Below are 19,157 nucleotides of genomic sequence, written 5' to 3' on the forward strand. Positions count from 1 at the left end.
GTTCTCTACGAGGTAAACACAGGTGACTTACGAGCTCCTCTCCTCTCAGCCAGGCTGCTGGGAGGCTCGGCTGGTTTTCTTTTGTAGGTTTTTGTGACTTTGTCGACGTCCGGCTGCTTCCTCGTCATCTCCTCCATAAACATCTGAGAACAACAAACGCCAACAGTGAGTAACTCAACGGATCAAACACACTCAGTTCAGGAGGGTTGATTCCACATTAAAATGGTAAATAATGTGTCTGGAAGTTCAGTGACTCACAAACAACTGGGAGACCCACCTGGTGCTCTGTGATCAGTGTCTTGAGTTGTGGGATGTCCTGAGGAAGCGGCTCAGTGTCTCTTTGGACCAATGTGGTCTCAGCCCACTGTAGCCATGACAACAGCTCCTCCAGCAGGTTGGCATTGTTCAGCACTTCGGTCAGAGCCGTCTCCAGGCGCTGCTCGTGCTGTTTGGCCCAAGTCAGCACCTGTACAGCAAAGATATTCATTAATATGAGGAATTTCTGTTGCTTGACATCCTTAGTTAAATAAAGGCAGACAGGAGGTTATTGATTTCAGGTCTGTATACTTGGCCTCAATAACAAAGAAAAATTTTAAAAAGACTATGCTAAATTGTTGAGTTTGGTAAATTTTTCAGAATTATAAAAAAGTAGAACCCCCTCCTCCCCCCCAAAACAAAACAAAAACCAAGCAATATTCATAACAGTGTGGTGTTTTCATGAAGTTTACTCTGTTCCTCACCTCCTCAAAGCGCGCCCTGATGATGGTGATCCAGTGTTTGATGGTGGTGATGGAGTCAGCGTGACACATGGTCAGGATGCCCTCTCCCATGCCAGCAGCCTTGTTCACGTCGGCCCTCTTCTCCTCCACGGTGCCCATGAAGTCTCGATGTGTGTGCAGCAGCGCCTGCAGAGTCTCCGCCTCTTCAGGAAGGACACCGCGGAAACGGAGCGTCTGCTCTGCCTCCGACAGCCACTCCAGGAGCACCTGCACCGCCGTACGAAACTCCTCCGCCTGACGGACAGAAAAGAGTTGAAGAGAAGAAATGGTGAGGTCTTTAAGAATGTCTGATGCAATTTCTAGGATTAAATATGCAATGAAATACACCATAAAGTTTAAATTAGTCAAGCAGCTTCCTCCCTGACCTGCTTGAGGGCCTGCTGGAGGCGGGTCTGCTTGGTGACTGACAGGGCGCACACTGTGTCCCAGCGGTTGCTGAGCTCCTGAAGCTGAACTTTGACCCACGCAGTGTCGTCGCGGCCGGTCTCCATCAGCTCCCGAGCCGAACGCTTCAGAGCCTGAACGCTGCTGGTTCTCTTTCCCAGTTCTTTTTGGAAAGCCTGCAAGCGTAGGCAACAGTCAGTCATATGAAACACTAGAACACACTGCGAGTATGAGTGAAAGCACCAGCTATTAACCGCTTATGCAGCTCAGGTTGGAAAGGCAAAACTACTTATGGCGAGCCTTTGAATTGGAAAAGGTAAGCTAAGCTTAAAATTGTCATATTTCATCAAAATTACTGCCAAAAGTAACACATTTAGTCCAACCAGATTCTGTAAAAAATTAAAAAATGACGTGTTCCACAGCACAACTGAGACGTCATGAGTGACTTGGCTGTGACCAACAGTCACTTCAGAAAAATTCAGATGAACTTCAGGTTTTGTTTTTCCATAGCAGATAGGAGACAATCATGGAAACAAATTACAGTGATTTGAGAGAAAATAAAACCTGCTTTAGCAATAAAAATAAATGCAGCATGGTTCAATAATGCTATACAGAGGAGCAGGTTGTCAACAAGTGGGTTGAAAGATACAGTCAGCACTGTGAAATATCTTTATGGTGTTCAGAGTAGTGTGAAAAATGCAGAGTTTGTAGAGGTTGTAAAGATGTAAATTGTAAAATATCTAATCTACGTAGAGCCACCACTTTTTCCAGTGTTGGTACCACTTGTAGGCACTTGGAAAAATGTTGTAAATGTTGATACAAGGTTTTTATTTTTGTAAAATAAATGATCAAATTCAATTTACATTTTCCATTTTTTATGATTTATGACATTCTAACTGTGTCAAGTTGCACAAAAGATGCTTCTGACAGGAGCATAAAACGCCCATAGAAACTGGTTATCACACTGTACACACCTTATGTGAGTCCATGAGGTTGGACACCAGATCCAGGTCTCCATGGACTGGCTGGTCTTCTGCCAGCTGAGGCTCCACTCTGTACAACCAGTCCACCAAAGCCTGAAGAGCTTCAGCAAACTGGCCTGAAAACAGCAGAGCCTCCTCCAGCTTGTGTTGTCTGGATGGAGGAGAGAAGACAACAGCTGTTAATTATCAGGTTTTACTCATTATGATAATTCAGACCTGTAGTGAAAAGCTAAATAAACCAGTTTCTTCACCTCTCCACGCTCTTGCCGCAGACGGTGTCCCACTTGTCTCGAACTTCTCCAACCAGATGATCCAGTTTCTGGGTGTCTGCAGGCAGCTGAGCTTTGTCCCTCATGGCCTTCCCAGACCTCACCGTGGTGTCGTAAACAGGCTGCTTTGATCCCAGCGCCTTCTGAAACTCCTGCACAAGAAAACACAACAATAGAAATTAGAGCTGCTGAAATGCACAGATGTGATGGTTTGATGCTGCTTTTCTGTCTCATTGCCTCTGGTACCTTGTGCTTGGCCAGTTGTACTTTGATCTTGTCTGGCTCATTGGAGATCTCCAGCTCTGAGTCCAGTCTTTTCTCAGCTTCTTCCAGCCAGTCGGTCAACTTCCTCCAGGCCTCGTGGAACTAAAGAAAGAGTTGTTTTATATTTTAACCTTTCAGCTAGAAGAGTCTAATCTGGAGTAAATTGTTAGCAGTCTTGATCCAAAACCATTTATGATTGGAAAATAAGTGTTGCATCTTAAATGTATTTATGACATATTATTGTATATCTTTAAAGGTGCTACTAACCTGAAACCAAGAAAGAAAGGTCTAAAGCGATATTCCTCAAACAGTTTTGTATTAAAAGTAACCTTAAATAGTCCTCATGCTGTCAGTGTAATCACAATAAGACCTTCAGTACCTGTTTGGCTCGTTTGCGGGCCTCGTCCAGATGTCGGCCTCGGTCCAGGGACCTCTGGACCAGCTTGTCCCAGCGGGCCTGAACGCTGAGCAGCAGATTCTTGATGAGTACCACGTCCTGCTTCAGGCTGGCGAAGCGAAGCTGAGAGCCGGCCTTCTCCAGAGCCAGGACCTGCTCTCTGTGGGTGTTCACCTCGTTCACAAACACCTGGACGGACACAGAAGACAGGTGAGTTAGGAAACTGAAATTGAGGAGATCATGAGCCAATATCTGACCTGTTAAACAGAGTAAAACAGACATTTAAACAAGGCTTCTTAGCTACCTTGTGCTCGTCAATCTGGAAGAGGACAGTGTCCAGTATGAGGCTGGGGGGCTGAGCCATGTTCAGGGTCTGTTCAGCCTGCGTTAGCCAGTTGATGGTGTCCTGCAGAGAAGTCTGGAAGCCTGTCGCCAAGGAAACGGCCTCTTCCAGTTTTCCCTGGAAGGTTCAAAAAGCACAAAGTTAAACCTGTACAAGAAAAACATCAGCAAAACATAAGGAAAGACAAGTTCATCCACGTTGTCTTACCCTGCGGTCGTCCATCTTGGTGTTGAGGCTGCCCCACTTGTTCTGCAGCATGCCCAGGTTCTGCTGGGTCTGGGTGGTACCAGGTCCGGCCTCCTCTCCTCCACGGGCCAGCAGCATGGACTCTCCTTGATCTAGCAGACGATGGTACTGCTCCGCTCGCTGAGTCAGCTGCGCCTGAAGCTCCTGCAGACAGAGAAGACTCAAATATGAAGTGATGAACTGGTGAACAGGTGAGTGTTGAGCTGCTCAGAACAATGGAGGCGATTAAAGTTTCATAGTGTCCATCTGCCAAGTGTCTCTGTGAAACTAATACTCAGAGCATCTGCTCAAAAGTTGTAGTAAATAATATCGGTACATATTTAAAATATATTAAAGACGCTGAGCTGACACTGGACTGGTTATTCAGGAGGCATCTTTACATAAGATTTGTCATCAGAAAGCATTTTACAAGCTGCCTAAAATATCAATAAACAAAGTTACATCACACAGAACCTTATTTATGCAACAGAGAACTTTGCTTTCAGATTGCAGGATTGTTTGTGGTTTCTACAGTTTCCAAAAGAAGAATAGGAGGCAGAGCTTAAAAGGCTCCTCTGCTGTGGAACCAGTTCACTGTTATTATTCAGGAGGCTTTCTCCTTTTAGTAAAAAATAGTTTATAGTTCGGGCTGCTCAGGAGACCGTGACCCATCCCTTAATTATGTTGCTATTAGAGCTTTAATGATTAATTCATTAGTTGTCAACAAGTAGATTAATCACCAACTACTTTGATAGTTGATGAAACTGATTAAATTCAGTATTTTTTAAAGTGAAAAATATTGAAATTCTCTTATTCCGGCTTCTCTCTCATGTACTTTGTGTTTTGTTCCTGCTGCAGGTATCTCTAGCAGCAGAGTTACATATTTGTGATTTTCAGATGACTCTGAATGTCATAAATAAAATTTAACTGAGCTTACACCATGTAAACTGAACCTTGTACCACTAACTTCACAGAATGCAGCAAGAGATCATTTTTGTTGACAGAAACCCAACATGATAAAAACGTGTGCTTTGTGTTAACATATAAAGGATTAATATAAGGTTTTCTTCTACACCTTTAATCTGTGGGATGTTCAAAAACAGAAAACAAAACATAAATAAACAACTTAAACTGAACTATTTTATCTTGTTATATTGCAGGTTTATAATCTTCAAAATCTATAAATCTTCAAAGCATGTAAAACAGTCATCAGCAGTGTGATATGGTCCCTCCTGTGTGTGCTCTGATGAGGTTCTGTGTGCTGTGCATGATACTGTGAGTATGAAGCTGTAATGTGATGCTCTGGTACCATGTGCTGCTGTAGCTGCTCTCTGGCTGTTTCAGGTAAACCTCCGGTGGGTTTGGCAGCAGACAGCTGGCTCTCCGTCCTCCTCAACCACTGGAGAAACTCCTCCAACTCGCCATGGAAACCTTCAGCCTACAGAGACACAGGGGAGGGAGGTGCAGGAGAGGACATAGATTAATTACTGCAGGTAAAGATTACATCATGAAAAACTACCATAGAAGAAATCTGTATAATATCTAAAATTTCTTTACTGCAAATTTCTCCACTGTGCAATTAAAAAAAAATTCTCTCATCTTAAGAAAATATTACGAACTATAACTGTTACTAATCCAACTTTATTTACTACAGCTCTTGCTGTTTCTACCATTGTAATCCTAATATAGCTGGTACTGATGATGAAGCACTATCACTAGTAATTCTAAGACTTTCATTTTAGGTTTATTTTCCATAATAATAAAACATCAACTAAAATACCTGTGCAACTGCATAAACTAAAATAACTTCACAGAGGTGTTTTGATCATTTTCACTGTATTTCGGTTTTCTCCTATAATAAGAAATGTGTTTTTATTGCAGTTTAACGACACAAAGATTGAACAAAACTCCGTTTACCTGCTGCAGGGCGGCCTCCAGGAGTTTCTGCCTCTCCTTGGTCTTGAGTAGCAGACTCTCCCAGCTCTGGTTGAGCTTATCCAGCTGATCTCTCAGGTGACTGGCCTCGTCGCCGGGAGACGACTCCAGCAGCTCGGCGCCGGCACTGTTCACCGTCTCCACCGTTGCATGATGGGACAGCACGTCATTACGCAAAACCTGGAAGACAGAATCAGATGTGAACGCAAGTAATACAAGCACGGCTGAACAGAGACTAACAACGTGGCACACATTTTGTAAGTTACAGCTGGAGGCCAGTGCTTGTTTTATCTGGATAATTATGCAGGAAATTTAATTAAAAAGTTACAATCTTTTAAAGAAATAAGCCATTCTCTGGGTTTGTTGCTTTTTCTGAGTTTGTAATGAATATGAAACGTACGTGATGTTTGGCCAGCTCGATCTCGATGGCCTTCGGGTCGGAGCTGACGGGTCGCTGTGTGTCCAGAGTGGTGTGAGTGTGGCTCAGCCAGGCCTGCAGCTCCGACAGGGCGTGTTGGAACTGACCCAGGGCCAGCAGGGCAGCCTCCAGCTTGTGCTGTGGTGAGCGGAGGACAGAGGTTCTGGCTTAAAAATAGGAACTCAAATACTGGAGCCGTAATGAACAGCAGCAAAAGCAGCTTGGGTGTGTGTTAATCTATGGGTCTAACTCCTCAGCCAAACTGCTGCCTCAGTACCTGTCTTTGGGTGATTTTGTCCCCCAGGTTGTCCCAGAGGTGTCTGAGTTCGGTCAGCGGTTCCTGGATCATGTCCCGGTCCGTCTGGTCGGACACTTTCTTCAGCAGCAGCTCCCCCTGGTGGCACAGCTTCTCCATGTCGATCTGCTGCTGGTAAACCTCCACCTTGTACTGCTGCTCAGGGTGAACGGAGGAACCAGGGGAAGAGAGGAGGGGTGAAGGAAAGAGTTTGTTGTTGGTTCTTGGTGTAATTTTGACCCGTGTTGAGAAACTGTTGGTATCAAAAACTTTTACACTAACCTTGAGCTCTTCAATCTGCTGCTTGACAGTTCCCAGGTCGGTTCCCACGGTCGACATGTCGCACAGTTTGATCACAGCGTTGTCCAAGTAATCAAACATAGACTGGAAATGAAACAGAGATATTAGCTTCTGGTTACGAAGGGAAACACAAGAAAAATGATTTTAATTGCTTAATTGGCGCAAAGAAAAAACACAAGCTAAACAACATAAAACTAGCTGTCGTTCCTGACGACAACAGTTGCAGTGCTGCACTGGTGGACTTTTTTTTCTTTTATTGTGGTTTCTAAAGTCTCTACGTATGTGTCAGTTTTTCCATTAAGAACATTTCTGCATTGATTATTAGTTGTTGGTCTTCAATTTGTAAAAAGAGAATGAAATAGTAAAATACGGAAACAAGGAAACACAAGAGGACAAGTTATAGGATCAAAGACACAATAATAAATTTCTTGTGAAGTGGTTTACGGCATCTTACGAGGAACAATTAGACAGACTGTGAATCTTATTATGTCATCAGCTATCATAACTTAAAGTGTAATAAAACTGGATCAAGTTAAATGTAAACATGTCTGATGTACAAACCTGCAGCGCATCCTGATACTGAACAGAAGCAGTCATGGCCTCCTCCAGTCTCTCCATCCTCTCCCTCCATGTCCGGTTCAGGCCTTCCCAGGCAGCGTTCATCTGACAAACACAGGAAGGAGGATCAGTTAGTGGGTCAACATGAAGCCAAGTGTAGTTTAGTTTATTAGTGAATGATGGCAACATGGGTCTTGATTTCTCACCTCATCTATGGTCTTCTTGACTTCAGGTTTCTCAGTTTCTCCGCAGGCAAAGATGAGGTCGGCTCCGAGGGTCCTGACAAACTCCAGCTCCTCCCTCAGGCCGTCTGTTTCCGCCTTGATGGCCTGGTAGAGAAACAGAAGATCATTTAGCAAAACAACTTCTCAGTCTTTCAGCTCTCTTCTCTTCCCGATGTCCCCAGTTCATCCTCTGTACCTCTGCAGCCTCAATCTGCTGTTTGATGAGCGATGGGTCAACCCCGGGGTCCTCCAGCTCCTTCACAATGTCCTGGGAGTCTCGGAGCGTGCTCAGTAGCGCCGCCACGTCGGCCCAGAATTTCCCGGCCAGGTCCAACACGTCGTTCAGCTTTCCCTCCCGCTCCTCGGCTCGCTGCCGGATCTCATCCCACAGAGAACGGAGGCGCAGGAGGCGAGAACGAACAGCTGCAGCAGGGAGGCGAAGGAGGGATGGTTTAAACAAACTGGTGAAGAGTAGCTGGTGGGAAACACTCCTTGTTTTCACAACATTATCTAGTCTCAGATTGGCTCATCATTAGTCTGACTTTTACCATCTTGTGTACAGTGCTGGTATGTTCAGTCCTTCACGATTCCACTCCTACTATCGGAGCACAGTGAGTTCTTTCATTTGCACGAAGGCTGCAGCACAAAGTTCTTTAGAGGCGATTTAACAAAGACACGTGTGTGTTGTGTTTCACCATGTGCTGGCATCGGAAGAAAAACGCAGAACTTCACTGGTGATTCTGTTCAATTTCAAGATTTGACAAGGTCTGCCTGCTGGCCTGGTGCCAGCTACACAGAGAGCGACCTCAGCCAGTTGATTGTTCACCCAGTGAACTCGTTGGACCGGAGCCCAAAATAAGGTTTGAGTAGTTTTCACTCACATTACAGAAGCCCATTATGTTTGCTTGTCTGTCCTGACTCACTCCAGTTTCTGATGTGCTTTTGTTGATTAATAAAATAAAATAAAATTCAGCTATTTTCAATTCATAGCCACACACTGAAAGGTTAAAAATAAGAGCTGACAGTTAGTAGGGGAGCCGAGAAAAATAATTATATTCCAGTTTGATGCCCCTTCAGCAGCTAATGAGCCTTCATTAAAGCCAGTTAATGTGTTGTGCAGCAAAATGGGAAAAAAATGCATGAATTATTCTCCTATTGCTGTACGACATTCACAGCAGCTCATGAATGGATGCAACAAGCAAAACAAATACAAACTTTGAATTACAGCCTGTTAAAAGTGTTTCCCTCGCTTGAAAGTTTCATCTTCTATTGCTTTTAAGCACTGAATCATGGTCAACTTACTGTATTTTTGAATGAGAATTTACAAAAGACAACTCTTTCATGTCACCCAGTGGTCACCCTCTTTAAAGTTCATTCATCACAGGTGCAGCCAGTCAGAAGTCACATGATTAGTGAAATGAAGATCATCAAGTGCAGTGAGTATTTTTCAGGTGACTGCAATATAAAGATACCAGTCTAATCCAGTCACTGGTGAATCAGTACTCCTGGATATACCTACATCAGACTAGACACTATGTTCGGCAAACACCAAACACAGCACAGCATCACAAACACACCATTCCCACTGTCAAGCATGGTGGTGGCAGCATCATGATGGGTATAGTACAGGGAAATCCTGGAGAACAGCCTCATGCAAATCTAAAGTATACAACCAAAGTATACACAAAAGAATGTGCTGGAGGCTGAGTCAGAGCCCAGATCTCAGTCTAACTGAGAATATGCGGCTGGTGAATCAGAACTCCTGGTTATAACTACATCACAAAGAGTTTTTTAGGCACTTACACCCTGTTTACCACATGAACTCTGTGGCCTGCCTGAATGTTATGCAGCTGTCACGTCACAGTTTCTCACCCTGAGCAGCAGGATCGTCGTGAGCCGCCCTGCCGATGAGCTCTTCTCCTCGGGCGCAGAGGGCGGAGAAGCTGGGCAGCAGTTTGTCCAGCTCCAGCCCCTGGGCTCGGTGCTCTGCCAGCTGCTCCCTGATCTTCTCCACCTCTGCTGCCACCGGAGGAGGCTGCCGCAGCCGCTGCACCGCCCCCTCCAGGGTCTCCAACAGCGGGTCCATCTTGTCGTGGAACTGGAGGCAGAACCGGAAGAGTAAGTTACGAGGACGAGGAGAAGAGAGTGCTGTGAAGTTACTGGGTTTGGGTTTGACAGCTAGGTGACAGTTTGAAAGTTGGAAAATACTGAGATGTTATGTGGGTGGTCAGCCATCTGTGGCAGAATGCTATAACTCTAAACTTTATATCAGATTTCGGAAATTATCAAATGTGTAGACCAAGAATACTGAAGCATAGTTTACAGTGGTAAAAATCTCAATATGGCACTTTCAGCGTGTCATCCAGACTCAATCTACCACACAGGAGGGAGCTATTAACACAACAGAATTCACTCTACTGGAGTCAGGAGACATTTTAAACAGGAGAGCACTCAGGATACAGCTCCTGAGTTGATGGGCTGTTTTATGCATCAGAGGGAAATTAAACCGACAAACACAAATTTCATCTAAACACACGGAACAATACAAAAGTAATACAAAAGGGCAGCTATGGTTGGTTTTAAAGACTTAAATGAAGCCTACTTTAGACGAGGCTTAATTTAAGTCTGCAATCATACAAAGAAACAATAGTTCAAAACAGATCAGGTTCAGTCTTGTGGTCACTCGGGGTTGGCAAACACATGACTCAGAGGAATGTTTGAATCAAAAAAGCAAGATATGTATACACAGAAATAATCCAGAAATCTTCTAATATCAGTCTATTAATTATTGCTTCGTAGCCCTCTGAACCCCAAAACCTCGGCGGCTTTACAAAGTGTCATTTTTATTCAAAAAATTACACCATTTGTCAGAGCGAGAAACAGAACAAACAGAAAGAGTTTTTAGATTTTCAGTTTTCAAACAGACTCATCTGGGATGTGCTGTTCCTTCAGAAAAGCTCAACCAAATCTAAGCTTAAAAAATTGCGATATTTCATCAAAATCATTTCATTCTGCATGTATCGTTCAAAAAAAGTGCCAAAAATAAACCGTTCGCATGAACAAGATTTTGCAAAAAAAACCAAAAAAATCTCCATTCCTTTGCACAACCGTAAAGCCATTAGTGACAAGCCATGCAACAAAAGTGTCGGGACATCTTGGCTGAACTGCAGGTTGTGTTTACACAGAGCAGAAACAAATATGGAATAAAATCAAACATGGACATCGCAAAATATCTACGGCATGTATAACCACCATTTCTTCTCCAGCATTAGTAACACCTGATGGCACTTGGAAAAATGTTGTACATGCCAATTCTAGGATTTTTAAATGTATTTATTTTTTTCAAGTTTTGCTGTTTCCATAGAGGTGCAGGATTTTATGAAAAGGGACGCTCAGAAACTGCTTGGGATTCAGAGGGTTAATACTGAGCTGCAATAATGTGTTTCAGCAAGAATTAATACCATTCTCCCACATAATAGTTGAGCATTTTTTGGATTTTAAAATATTTTTTTTCCAGGCGAGATCTGCACTTGATTAATATGAGATGAATGCTTTATTATTGATTTTCATTAATAACAGAATCATGTGGTGAAACCGCAGCCCGAGTGCCAGTTTGATGTGGTCAGTCAATGGTCTTACCTCCACCAGCTGGGTGATTGCAGTGAGCAGTGACCATGGAGAAAATGGTGGTGAGGGGCAACACACACATCCACAATGAACGAGGGATGGGATGGAGGAGGTTGCAGGGATGTGAGGGGGAGGGAGGTTAAGTGACAGGATGAGGTGAGGAGACATGAGGAGGTGGTTGTGAGAAGGAGGATAAAGTGCAGGAGGAGGAGGAGGAGGAGCGAAACGAGGAGCGATTTGAAGGGGGCGGAGGGTGGAGAAACAACACAATGAGTTAAATCAGAGTCATGCATACAGTACAAACTGAACATCGACGGCAGCAACACCGGTGATTCAGTGACATCTCATGAGATGAAGTGCAAAGAAAAAGTGAAATGTCTGTAAAGAAAGCTACACTATGAGCAGACATGATGAGATACAGAAACGTCTGAATGGTCAAATATTGCTTTGAGTCTGTGCTGCCTGCAGTGGTGGAAGTACATTTACTAGTACTGCACTTAAATACAAAATCTTTGCATTTTACAACATTTTTATGCACCTTCACACATCTACTCTTCTGCATCTCAGAGGCAAATATCACACTTTTTACTCCACTACATTTGTCTGACAGCTTCAGTAAATATTTACTCCTCTGATTGCAATTTCTTTGTCTCCAAATTTTGTGATCTAAACTGAAAGAGTCAGTATTTCTTCGTGGGGTTAGAAGCTTCTTCTACTTCTTCTAACTATTAAAAAACCCTCTTGAATTAGCTGTAAAATCTCGAAGAGCTGAAAAGCTGACTTTTTACATAAAAACATAAAATGACCTCATAGAATCTGCATTGCTGTAGATTAAACTACTACTAACAATATGAAAAGTAGTTAAAATTAGCTCAACCTTAACATCTGTCTGTATAATGCTAAATTGACATTTGTGCAGCAGTAACATGAATTCAAAAGCATCGCTAACACTTGCACGGAACATTTTTCTGCATAAAAAGAACTTCACCACTGATAATACTTGCATACTTTTACTTAAGTAAAGATTTGAGTGCAGTACTTTTACTTGTAGTGGAGTATTATTATAGTGTGCTACTTTTACTTAAGATAAAGATCTGAATACTTTTTCCACCACTGTTTGCTTGAGCATGCACTGCAGATGTAAACTTGTTACCAAGAAAGATAGAAGTATCGAGAACAACAAATTAATAAAAAAACAAAACAAAACGTAGCTTTAACCAAACCTGTGACATTGCACAATAAATCCTCATTATCATTTAGTGTAAAGCAAGCAACCAAGACAAAAACAAACCCCATGCTGCTTATTAATCAGGTCAGACCTCAGTCTCATCCACGGCTGCAGACACTAAATAACAAGCTCTAAACAGACCTGGGCTAAACAGCAATTCTGCAATCTGTGCTGAGGGCCAGATGGGTGTAGTTTAACAAATTAGGTCAGTTCATACGCTAAATGTGGTTTAGATTCACTGAATTATATTAAACACAAATCTTCTGGATCTCTGGTAACTGAGAGGAACAACATATTAGACCCAGGTCTGCAGTTAAAGTGTAGTAAAGCAGTTAATGCGTCCTCTGTGACGTACCTGAGCAGACTGAGACACCGCCTCGTCTAGAGCAGTAGCGCGACCTTTGACGTCCTCTTTGATGGCGAGGTATCGTCTCTCGGCGTCGGTGTAGCGCTGCATCACCGTCGCTCCCTCGTGGAGGCTGAGCTCGGCCAGCTGAGGTCCGATCTTCAGCAGCTTGTCGATGTGGGGTTTGTGCTCTGCAATGGACTCCCTGAGCAGCTGTGGAGGACATTAAGAACATGGACAGTGAATAGATGTTTTGCTGAAACCTACTAAGTGACAAACTGAGAGAAAAGAAATGGAAGTGTGACATTCTACATCCTGGCTTACCCTCATCTGGTCCTGCTGCAGGCGGAGAGCGTCGGTGTCGATAGCCGGTGGTGGCAGCTGGGTGATGAGGGTTTCAGTCTCACCCAACCAGGGCTCGAGCTCCTCGTAGGTCTCCCAGAACCGAGCCACCAGAACCTGGGCCTGCTCCAGAGCTGAGAACCGCTCGCTGTGGTTCTGACTCACAGCATCATAACGAGCACTCAGAGAATCTGTCTTCACCTGAGGACGGAGATGAAACATTTACACATTATTGATTATTTCTTACAGATAACTAGGGATGCAATTAATGATTATTGATTATCTTCTTAATATAGTGATTAGTTGTTTGCTCTGTAAAATGTCAGAAAATGGTGAAAAATCAGGTGATCATTGTTTCCTCTAATGTCTCTGTCAACACTCAAAGATATTCAGTTCACTGTCACAGAGAAGGAAAAGATTCAAACTGATTAATCAACGAGCCAAAATGTTAGTGATTAATTTAAATTTAAAGTTGACAGCTCATCTATTAATTGTTGTAGCTCTAATACGTTAGTTCAGGTTCATCTGAGCAGCCGTAACTCGAAGCTTTATCAAAAACAAAAGTTTTAAGCCTCATTCCAAAAGTAGAGAGGGTGTCTGCCCGTTGACAAAAACTGTGAGCTGGTGATTTTCCAAACAGTTGGTTATTGCTTTAACAGCTGATCCACTGATCACTGTAGCTCTACAGATCACAAGTCAGTTTCTCTTGTGGACTTCATTCTTCCCGTCTCATCAAAGTAAACAACCCCCCAGTGACGCACCATCAGAGCGTCCTTCTGAGCGTCGCTGCAGGTTTCCAGGATGTCGTCTCTGGTGTTGAGGAGCTGATCCACGGTGTCTTTGTGTCGGATGATGTCGATGTTGAACGCTCTCTGCACTTGCAGCTGAGCCACGGTGACGTCAGGCTCCAGGCTCAGGGGCCCCAGAGACGCCAACTTGCGCTCCGTCTCCCCAACCCAGGCGAGTTCTGCATCCACAGCCTCCTCGTACTGAAGGGAGGAGTCAACAAATTCAAGTGCCAACAGTAAAAAGGACAAATATAAAGCAAGTTTAAATCGGTTAAAGCTCCTTGTAGTACCTGTTGTGACCTCTGGATGGCGGCTTGTACCAGCTGCACCCGCTGAGTGATGGTGTCATCAGCCTGGCGGTAGCGCTGGTTGCCGTCTGCGACCAGGCGGTCCAGGCCTTCGCGGGCTCGCCATGGTACCAGATCCAGCAAGGCGCTGCCCACCTCGTTCACCGTGTCCAACACCAGACGCTTCTCTGCTGACACTTTCTTCAGCTCCTGCAAAAGTCAAACCAAAGGAACAGATTTACAAATTCATCTAATGATTACACTTAAAAAACAAAAACCTGACATCAACAAGTCTAAATGGCCTTCAGAGCATCATCTGCTGCCTGAAGGTGCTTTTCAAGAACATGTGAAAGGTAAACTGGGAGCACATTAAATGTCATTGCAAAGTGAATAAACTGGAAGGCAAAAAATTAAATGGCAATAATCCTTTTAAAGCTTTTACAAACTGTTATTGAGTTCCCAGAAATCAATGTTTCTATGGTAACTCAGCTGTGGGTAGGTTGATATTGGAAAGGCTGAAAATGTCATTACAGACAGGAGCTGTCATTAAATTTGTTTTTCAAGCAACATTTTTTCATAGTGGGGACAAAAAAACCCAGAAGAATAATCTTTACAAACTGTAAGATGTGGATGATTAAGTTTTATCGAGTTGTTAGTTAAGCACCGTGGTTACATACTTTAACTCAAATGTCCCAAAAAACAGGTGAAAAAACTAAATAATACAGAAAAAGAGCTGCATCTTAGCAAAGTACAACAACAAAAAGTGATGTGTACATGGGAATGGATGCAGCAGATAGATGCAGAGTCTTACACTGTTGTTCCAAACTCTTATTCTAAACAGGTGACTCAGCAGCAGAGTCACCAGTATACCAGGAAGCGATGAGTCTCATGTGAAACGCTGGAACATTTATACAATCACATCTAAATACTGTAACTTAATAGCTCTTGTTAAGCTTGATGTGGTGGTGTGGTATTTTAAAGACACAAAGAGTTGCTGCTGCTGCTGCTATTTTTAGTAGTTTATGTGATTTCCTTTTATTTCGAATCAACTGAACTGGTTTACAACACTGAAAACAAAACAGCTAATTAGGGATTTCTGGGGCCTGATCACATGGCTGTTTCCACGATCGGTTGTGCCCAACACTTTGATACTTTGGTATCAGTTTTCACAAAGAAATGTAAAAAAAACACCCACAAGAACACATATCTGATGTTCCTCTGTGATGCAGATACGCTATTTTACCTAAACTCAGCTTAAGTTATCACTCATTAGCTGGTCTGAGGTCAATAAGCCTCAAGTCTCTACCATGGTGCTCCTTAACTAGCCAAACTCCAACAATGCTCTTTGCCTGCCAACATGGAAGTGTGCACTTCCTCTGGCTGGCTTCAAACACTAAGAGGTTACAATACTTACAGTGCACATTATCTAGGAAAATGGCAACTTCTATCGATAGCCAAAAATACTCAATCGGGACATCCTTACAACTCATACAACTGCTATCAATGAATGTTTCTTCATCTGTAGGTTCATTTTTGTGAACTTCTCAAAAAGGTTTTCAGAGATGGACGACAGTGACACACACAAACACTCCTCCCACCTTCTGTCTCTCCTGGTAGGCAGGCGTGGCGTCGGGCTCCACGTTGTTAAGCTCCGCCTCCACGCCGTCCAGCCACTGGTTGAGGTCGTCGTGGGCGCTGGCGAATCGCGTGGCCAGCTGCAGGGCCTGCTCCAGGGTGCGGAGGGCCTTGCTGCTGCCGGCCGTCATCTCAGCGTAGCGAGACTTGATGCCATCCAGCTTCTCCTGGATCAGGAGGACTTCCTCACCTGCAGGAGGACACATGACCGTTCAATCAGGGTCTAATTACACATTTTTACATTTCAACTGGATAGTTTATCTTTTCAGGATGTCTGTTTATATACAGTGTGACATACTGGAGCATATAGTCAAACCAAACTCCTTGTTAAGTTGTTCTAGTAATTGTTTGCTGAACCCTTTTTTGAGTCCTTATCCTCATTTTCTCATCAAATTCCAATATTGCAAACATATTCTGTAAAATCAGTTTGACAGCTTGGCACAGCTTTCATGGCCACAACATTTGTCTGCCTAAAATATGACAGTAGACGCACAAAGCGTCTTCATGGGCAGACCAACAATCAACTCGCTAATAGTGCTAGCGGTCAGCATGGCTAATATGATGGAAGGAAAAGAGAAACACAAACCAGATGTTCCAGTTTGGTTCACTGCTGATCGAAAAATGTGTGGTTTGGATGCAAATCTGCAGCTAAAAACAGCGTTTGCCTGTCAAGTGTGTCAGGCTGGGCATTCTGTATCTGTACAAACACTGAGTTAACTTGATTAAAGACACTGATTGGGAAGCGCATTTATCCCTCGGCAGAACAAACACACAACTTGCTTTGTTATTTTAGCGGCTGTTCATCAAAATATTTGAAGTACACCAAATGGACACAACTGAAAAACACATCTTGAAATAATGAAACGTGATGAGGTTTAGAAGATTACCTGTGGTCTGTTTGAGTAAAGCTTGTCCGTTCTTGATGGCCTGATCCACAGTTTTCTTTCTGCTCAAGATCTCTTCATTCAGAGACTGAGGGAATACAAACAGTGAGCATTAACACTTACAAGATAAAAACATTTCTCACTTGTGCTACAAAACCACAATTACAACTACGATGTGAACATTTTCTGCAACTTTTCAAAACAGCATTTATACCTTCTAAATAAGACAATAGTTCATTTTGACACTATTGTGTATTATGTGCCGCCAGAATCTGTTTCTGATTGAACCCTCTGAACCGTAAAACCTGCCAGCAGGTTTGAAAGACAAGCTAGAAAAAAATGTACCCAAATTACACCATTTGTTAGGGAGGAAAATTGTAAAAACATTAAAAAAAAATAGTGGATTATCAACTTTCAGCTTTTGTTTCATTTTTTTTTATGACTCATGACATTATATCTGTAATATACAGCACAGAAGACATTTCTAAGCTCTATACTAGTCACGGTTGTGCTCTTTTCATAGAGCTGCAGGATTTTATATTACAGGGAAAAATTGTCTCACAGTGATGAAAAATGTGACTCGAAAAAAAAAAAAAAGCCCCAAACCTACTTGAGGTTCAGAGGGTTAAATGCTTTAAGAATTTCTGCAGCCTTTACAGATTTTAAATCACCTTGTCATTTAAAAATACAGTCATATGTAGAAATATCTGTGGCTTATTTTAGTTTTACTTGCTGCATGTGATACCAAAACTATTATTTCTATACCATACTCCCAGTATTTGTTTCTAAGAGCTGTTGTCCTGTCTCATGAGGTGAGCGCTGCAGCGGAGCCTCGGCGTGTTCATGAAGTCGTACCAGAAAGTGTTTGTGCTGCTCGGCCAGCAGCTGAGGCTGGTAGCTCTGGACGGAGACCTGAGCCAGCCTTTGAGCCACCTCGGCCAGCCAGTTCAGCACCTCTACCTCGTCTTCCCCAAACAGCTGAGCGTTGGCCAGCGCCTGCTCCAGCAGACCCGCCCGCCTCGAGCACCAATCGGCGAGCTCCGAGTGACCCGACCTCACCGCCCCCACCCGCTCGCTCAACCAATCCTGATCGGCCGCACAGCTGAGCGGCGTCAGCGATTGGCTGAGAGACTCGAGGTGGTCGACCTCAGCTTCTCGGGAGGAAACGTCATCTTGGAGCGCCTGGGAAGTGTGTGTGTGTGTGTGTGTGTGTTTGATGTAAAGGAAAGTGAGAAATGAAAAGCAAAACAACAAGAAGATGGATGAAAACTCAAAACATGAGCATGCAGATGATAAATCATAGATTAAAACGAAAACATAAACATCAAAGGATGACCGAGTGGCTTACAGAACTTAAAAAAATAACTTAAAAATGGAAACAACAGAAATGAGATCGAGGGATGTTCTGAGCCTGATCCTAAGCCAAACATGGGAATTTCAAAGCGGTCAGTATTCATGCCAACAGATGCCCAATTTTTTGTTTGCATCTGTTGTCAACTGGAAACATTACAAAAAGCTTCGGAAATGGCCATCAGATGTTCCACTGAGGAGTAGAATGACTGTCTGACTTTATTCTAACCTTACTGAACACTTGTTCGCTGGCCTGAGGTCAGTAAGTCTCTATCATGGTGCTCCTTTACTAGTTAGTAGCTCTGGTCGCTACAGTATTAAACAGTAAGTGGTACTATATTTTGAAATTATCTAGGAAAACATTATTGGGTATTGGCAAATACAAAATATCCAATCAGATCAAGAACAAGTAAAAAAAAAAAACTTGATGGGGACATCCCTGATGAAAACCAAAAACTCAACCAGACATGAACTTGTAAGAGGCAATGTGTGAGTTGTAAAGAAATACTTTGTGGTTCCTTTTCTTCCCCTTTGTCTCCAGTTAGAATGTGAATAAATGTGCATTTTAACACAACTGCTGCCTCCTTGTGAGTTCACGAGGACGGACGCTTCGTCTTTGTAAAAAACCAGGTCAGGTCTGTGGGCCAACCGGTACCTTGTGCTTGACGATCTGCTGGGTGATCTTGGCCGTCTGGGTTCCCATCGGCTCGGCGGAGCTCAGGCGTCTCTCGGTGGCGCTCAGCCATTCGCCCAGCGGCTCCAGGGCTTCGTGGAATTGAAGAGCCAAAACCTGCAGCTCCTCCAACTGCCTTTGCCTGAGAAGGGAGGTGGTGACAGAGACGAATGAGGAGAAGGAGGCGTACCTTTATTGGCATTTTATTGCTTTCACTCTTTCTTTTTTGATCTGCGTTATTGCAAGATTTGGTTCTGAGTTTGTGTCTTACAGCTGTCATCTTTTTTTCACAACGCAATTCAATAAACATTCATGAAGCTTTTATTACATAAATATAATTAGATTTTAAGTATTTTGCGAACAGATAAAACGGATTATTGTAGTGTGTTAGAGACAGTGGTGAGAAAACGCATCTTTTCATCTTTTTGTGTGTATATATATGTTAGTGCCAAGAGAAGCTTATAGTGTGTTTGTACTGAAGGCAGTTGTGTGTATGTGTCTGTACATGCGATCATAGCAGACAGTGTGATAAATTCCAGCGACATGACCAACATTCTTATACCATGCCTTGCAGCATGTTGTCAGGCATGAATGTGTGGTAACATTATACAGTATGACACTGC

The 19,157-nt window shown here is 43.3% G+C and overlaps 1 protein-coding gene across 1 annotated transcript in view; it reads right to left on the reverse strand.

The window, feature by feature from the left end:
* The window catches only part of macf1a (microtubule actin crosslinking factor 1a), a gene marked incomplete at its 5' end in the record, with an annotated part of 131,116 nt that overhangs the window by 18,324 nt on the left and 93,635 nt on the right, over window positions 1–19,157 (reverse strand). Inside the window, 28 exons of the mRNA XM_008300748.1 lie at window positions 32–143; window positions 278–466; window positions 741–1,013; window positions 1,145–1,339; window positions 2,138–2,297; window positions 2,398–2,567; window positions 2,662–2,781; window positions 3,059–3,265; window positions 3,381–3,536; window positions 3,627–3,809; window positions 4,954–5,082; window positions 5,562–5,759; window positions 5,980–6,135; window positions 6,275–6,448; window positions 6,575–6,676; window positions 7,154–7,255; window positions 7,357–7,479; window positions 7,571–7,797; window positions 9,247–9,472; window positions 11,014–11,022; window positions 12,585–12,788; window positions 12,900–13,118; window positions 13,679–13,906; window positions 13,996–14,202; window positions 15,591–15,817; window positions 16,515–16,599; window positions 17,367–17,693; window positions 18,517–18,676. Of these exons, the coding sequence (XP_008298970.1) occupies window positions 32–143; window positions 278–466; window positions 741–1,013; window positions 1,145–1,339; window positions 2,138–2,297; window positions 2,398–2,567; window positions 2,662–2,781; window positions 3,059–3,265; window positions 3,381–3,536; window positions 3,627–3,809; window positions 4,954–5,082; window positions 5,562–5,759; window positions 5,980–6,135; window positions 6,275–6,448; window positions 6,575–6,676; window positions 7,154–7,255; window positions 7,357–7,479; window positions 7,571–7,797; window positions 9,247–9,472; window positions 11,014–11,022; window positions 12,585–12,788; window positions 12,900–13,118; window positions 13,679–13,906; window positions 13,996–14,202; window positions 15,591–15,817; window positions 16,515–16,599; window positions 17,367–17,693; window positions 18,517–18,676 (4,868 nt within the window). The remainder of the gene's footprint in view (window positions 1–31; window positions 144–277; window positions 467–740; window positions 1,014–1,144; window positions 1,340–2,137; window positions 2,298–2,397; window positions 2,568–2,661; window positions 2,782–3,058; window positions 3,266–3,380; window positions 3,537–3,626; window positions 3,810–4,953; window positions 5,083–5,561; window positions 5,760–5,979; window positions 6,136–6,274; window positions 6,449–6,574; window positions 6,677–7,153; window positions 7,256–7,356; window positions 7,480–7,570; window positions 7,798–9,246; window positions 9,473–11,013; window positions 11,023–12,584; window positions 12,789–12,899; window positions 13,119–13,678; window positions 13,907–13,995; window positions 14,203–15,590; window positions 15,818–16,514; window positions 16,600–17,366; window positions 17,694–18,516; window positions 18,677–19,157) is intronic.

This window comes from Stegastes partitus, unplaced genomic scaffold, assembly GCF_000690725.1.
Source record: "Stegastes partitus isolate 25-593 unplaced genomic scaffold, Stegastes_partitus-1.0.2 Scaffold1583, whole genome shotgun sequence".
Taxonomy (NCBI): domain Eukaryota; kingdom Metazoa; phylum Chordata; class Actinopteri; family Pomacentridae; genus Stegastes; species Stegastes partitus.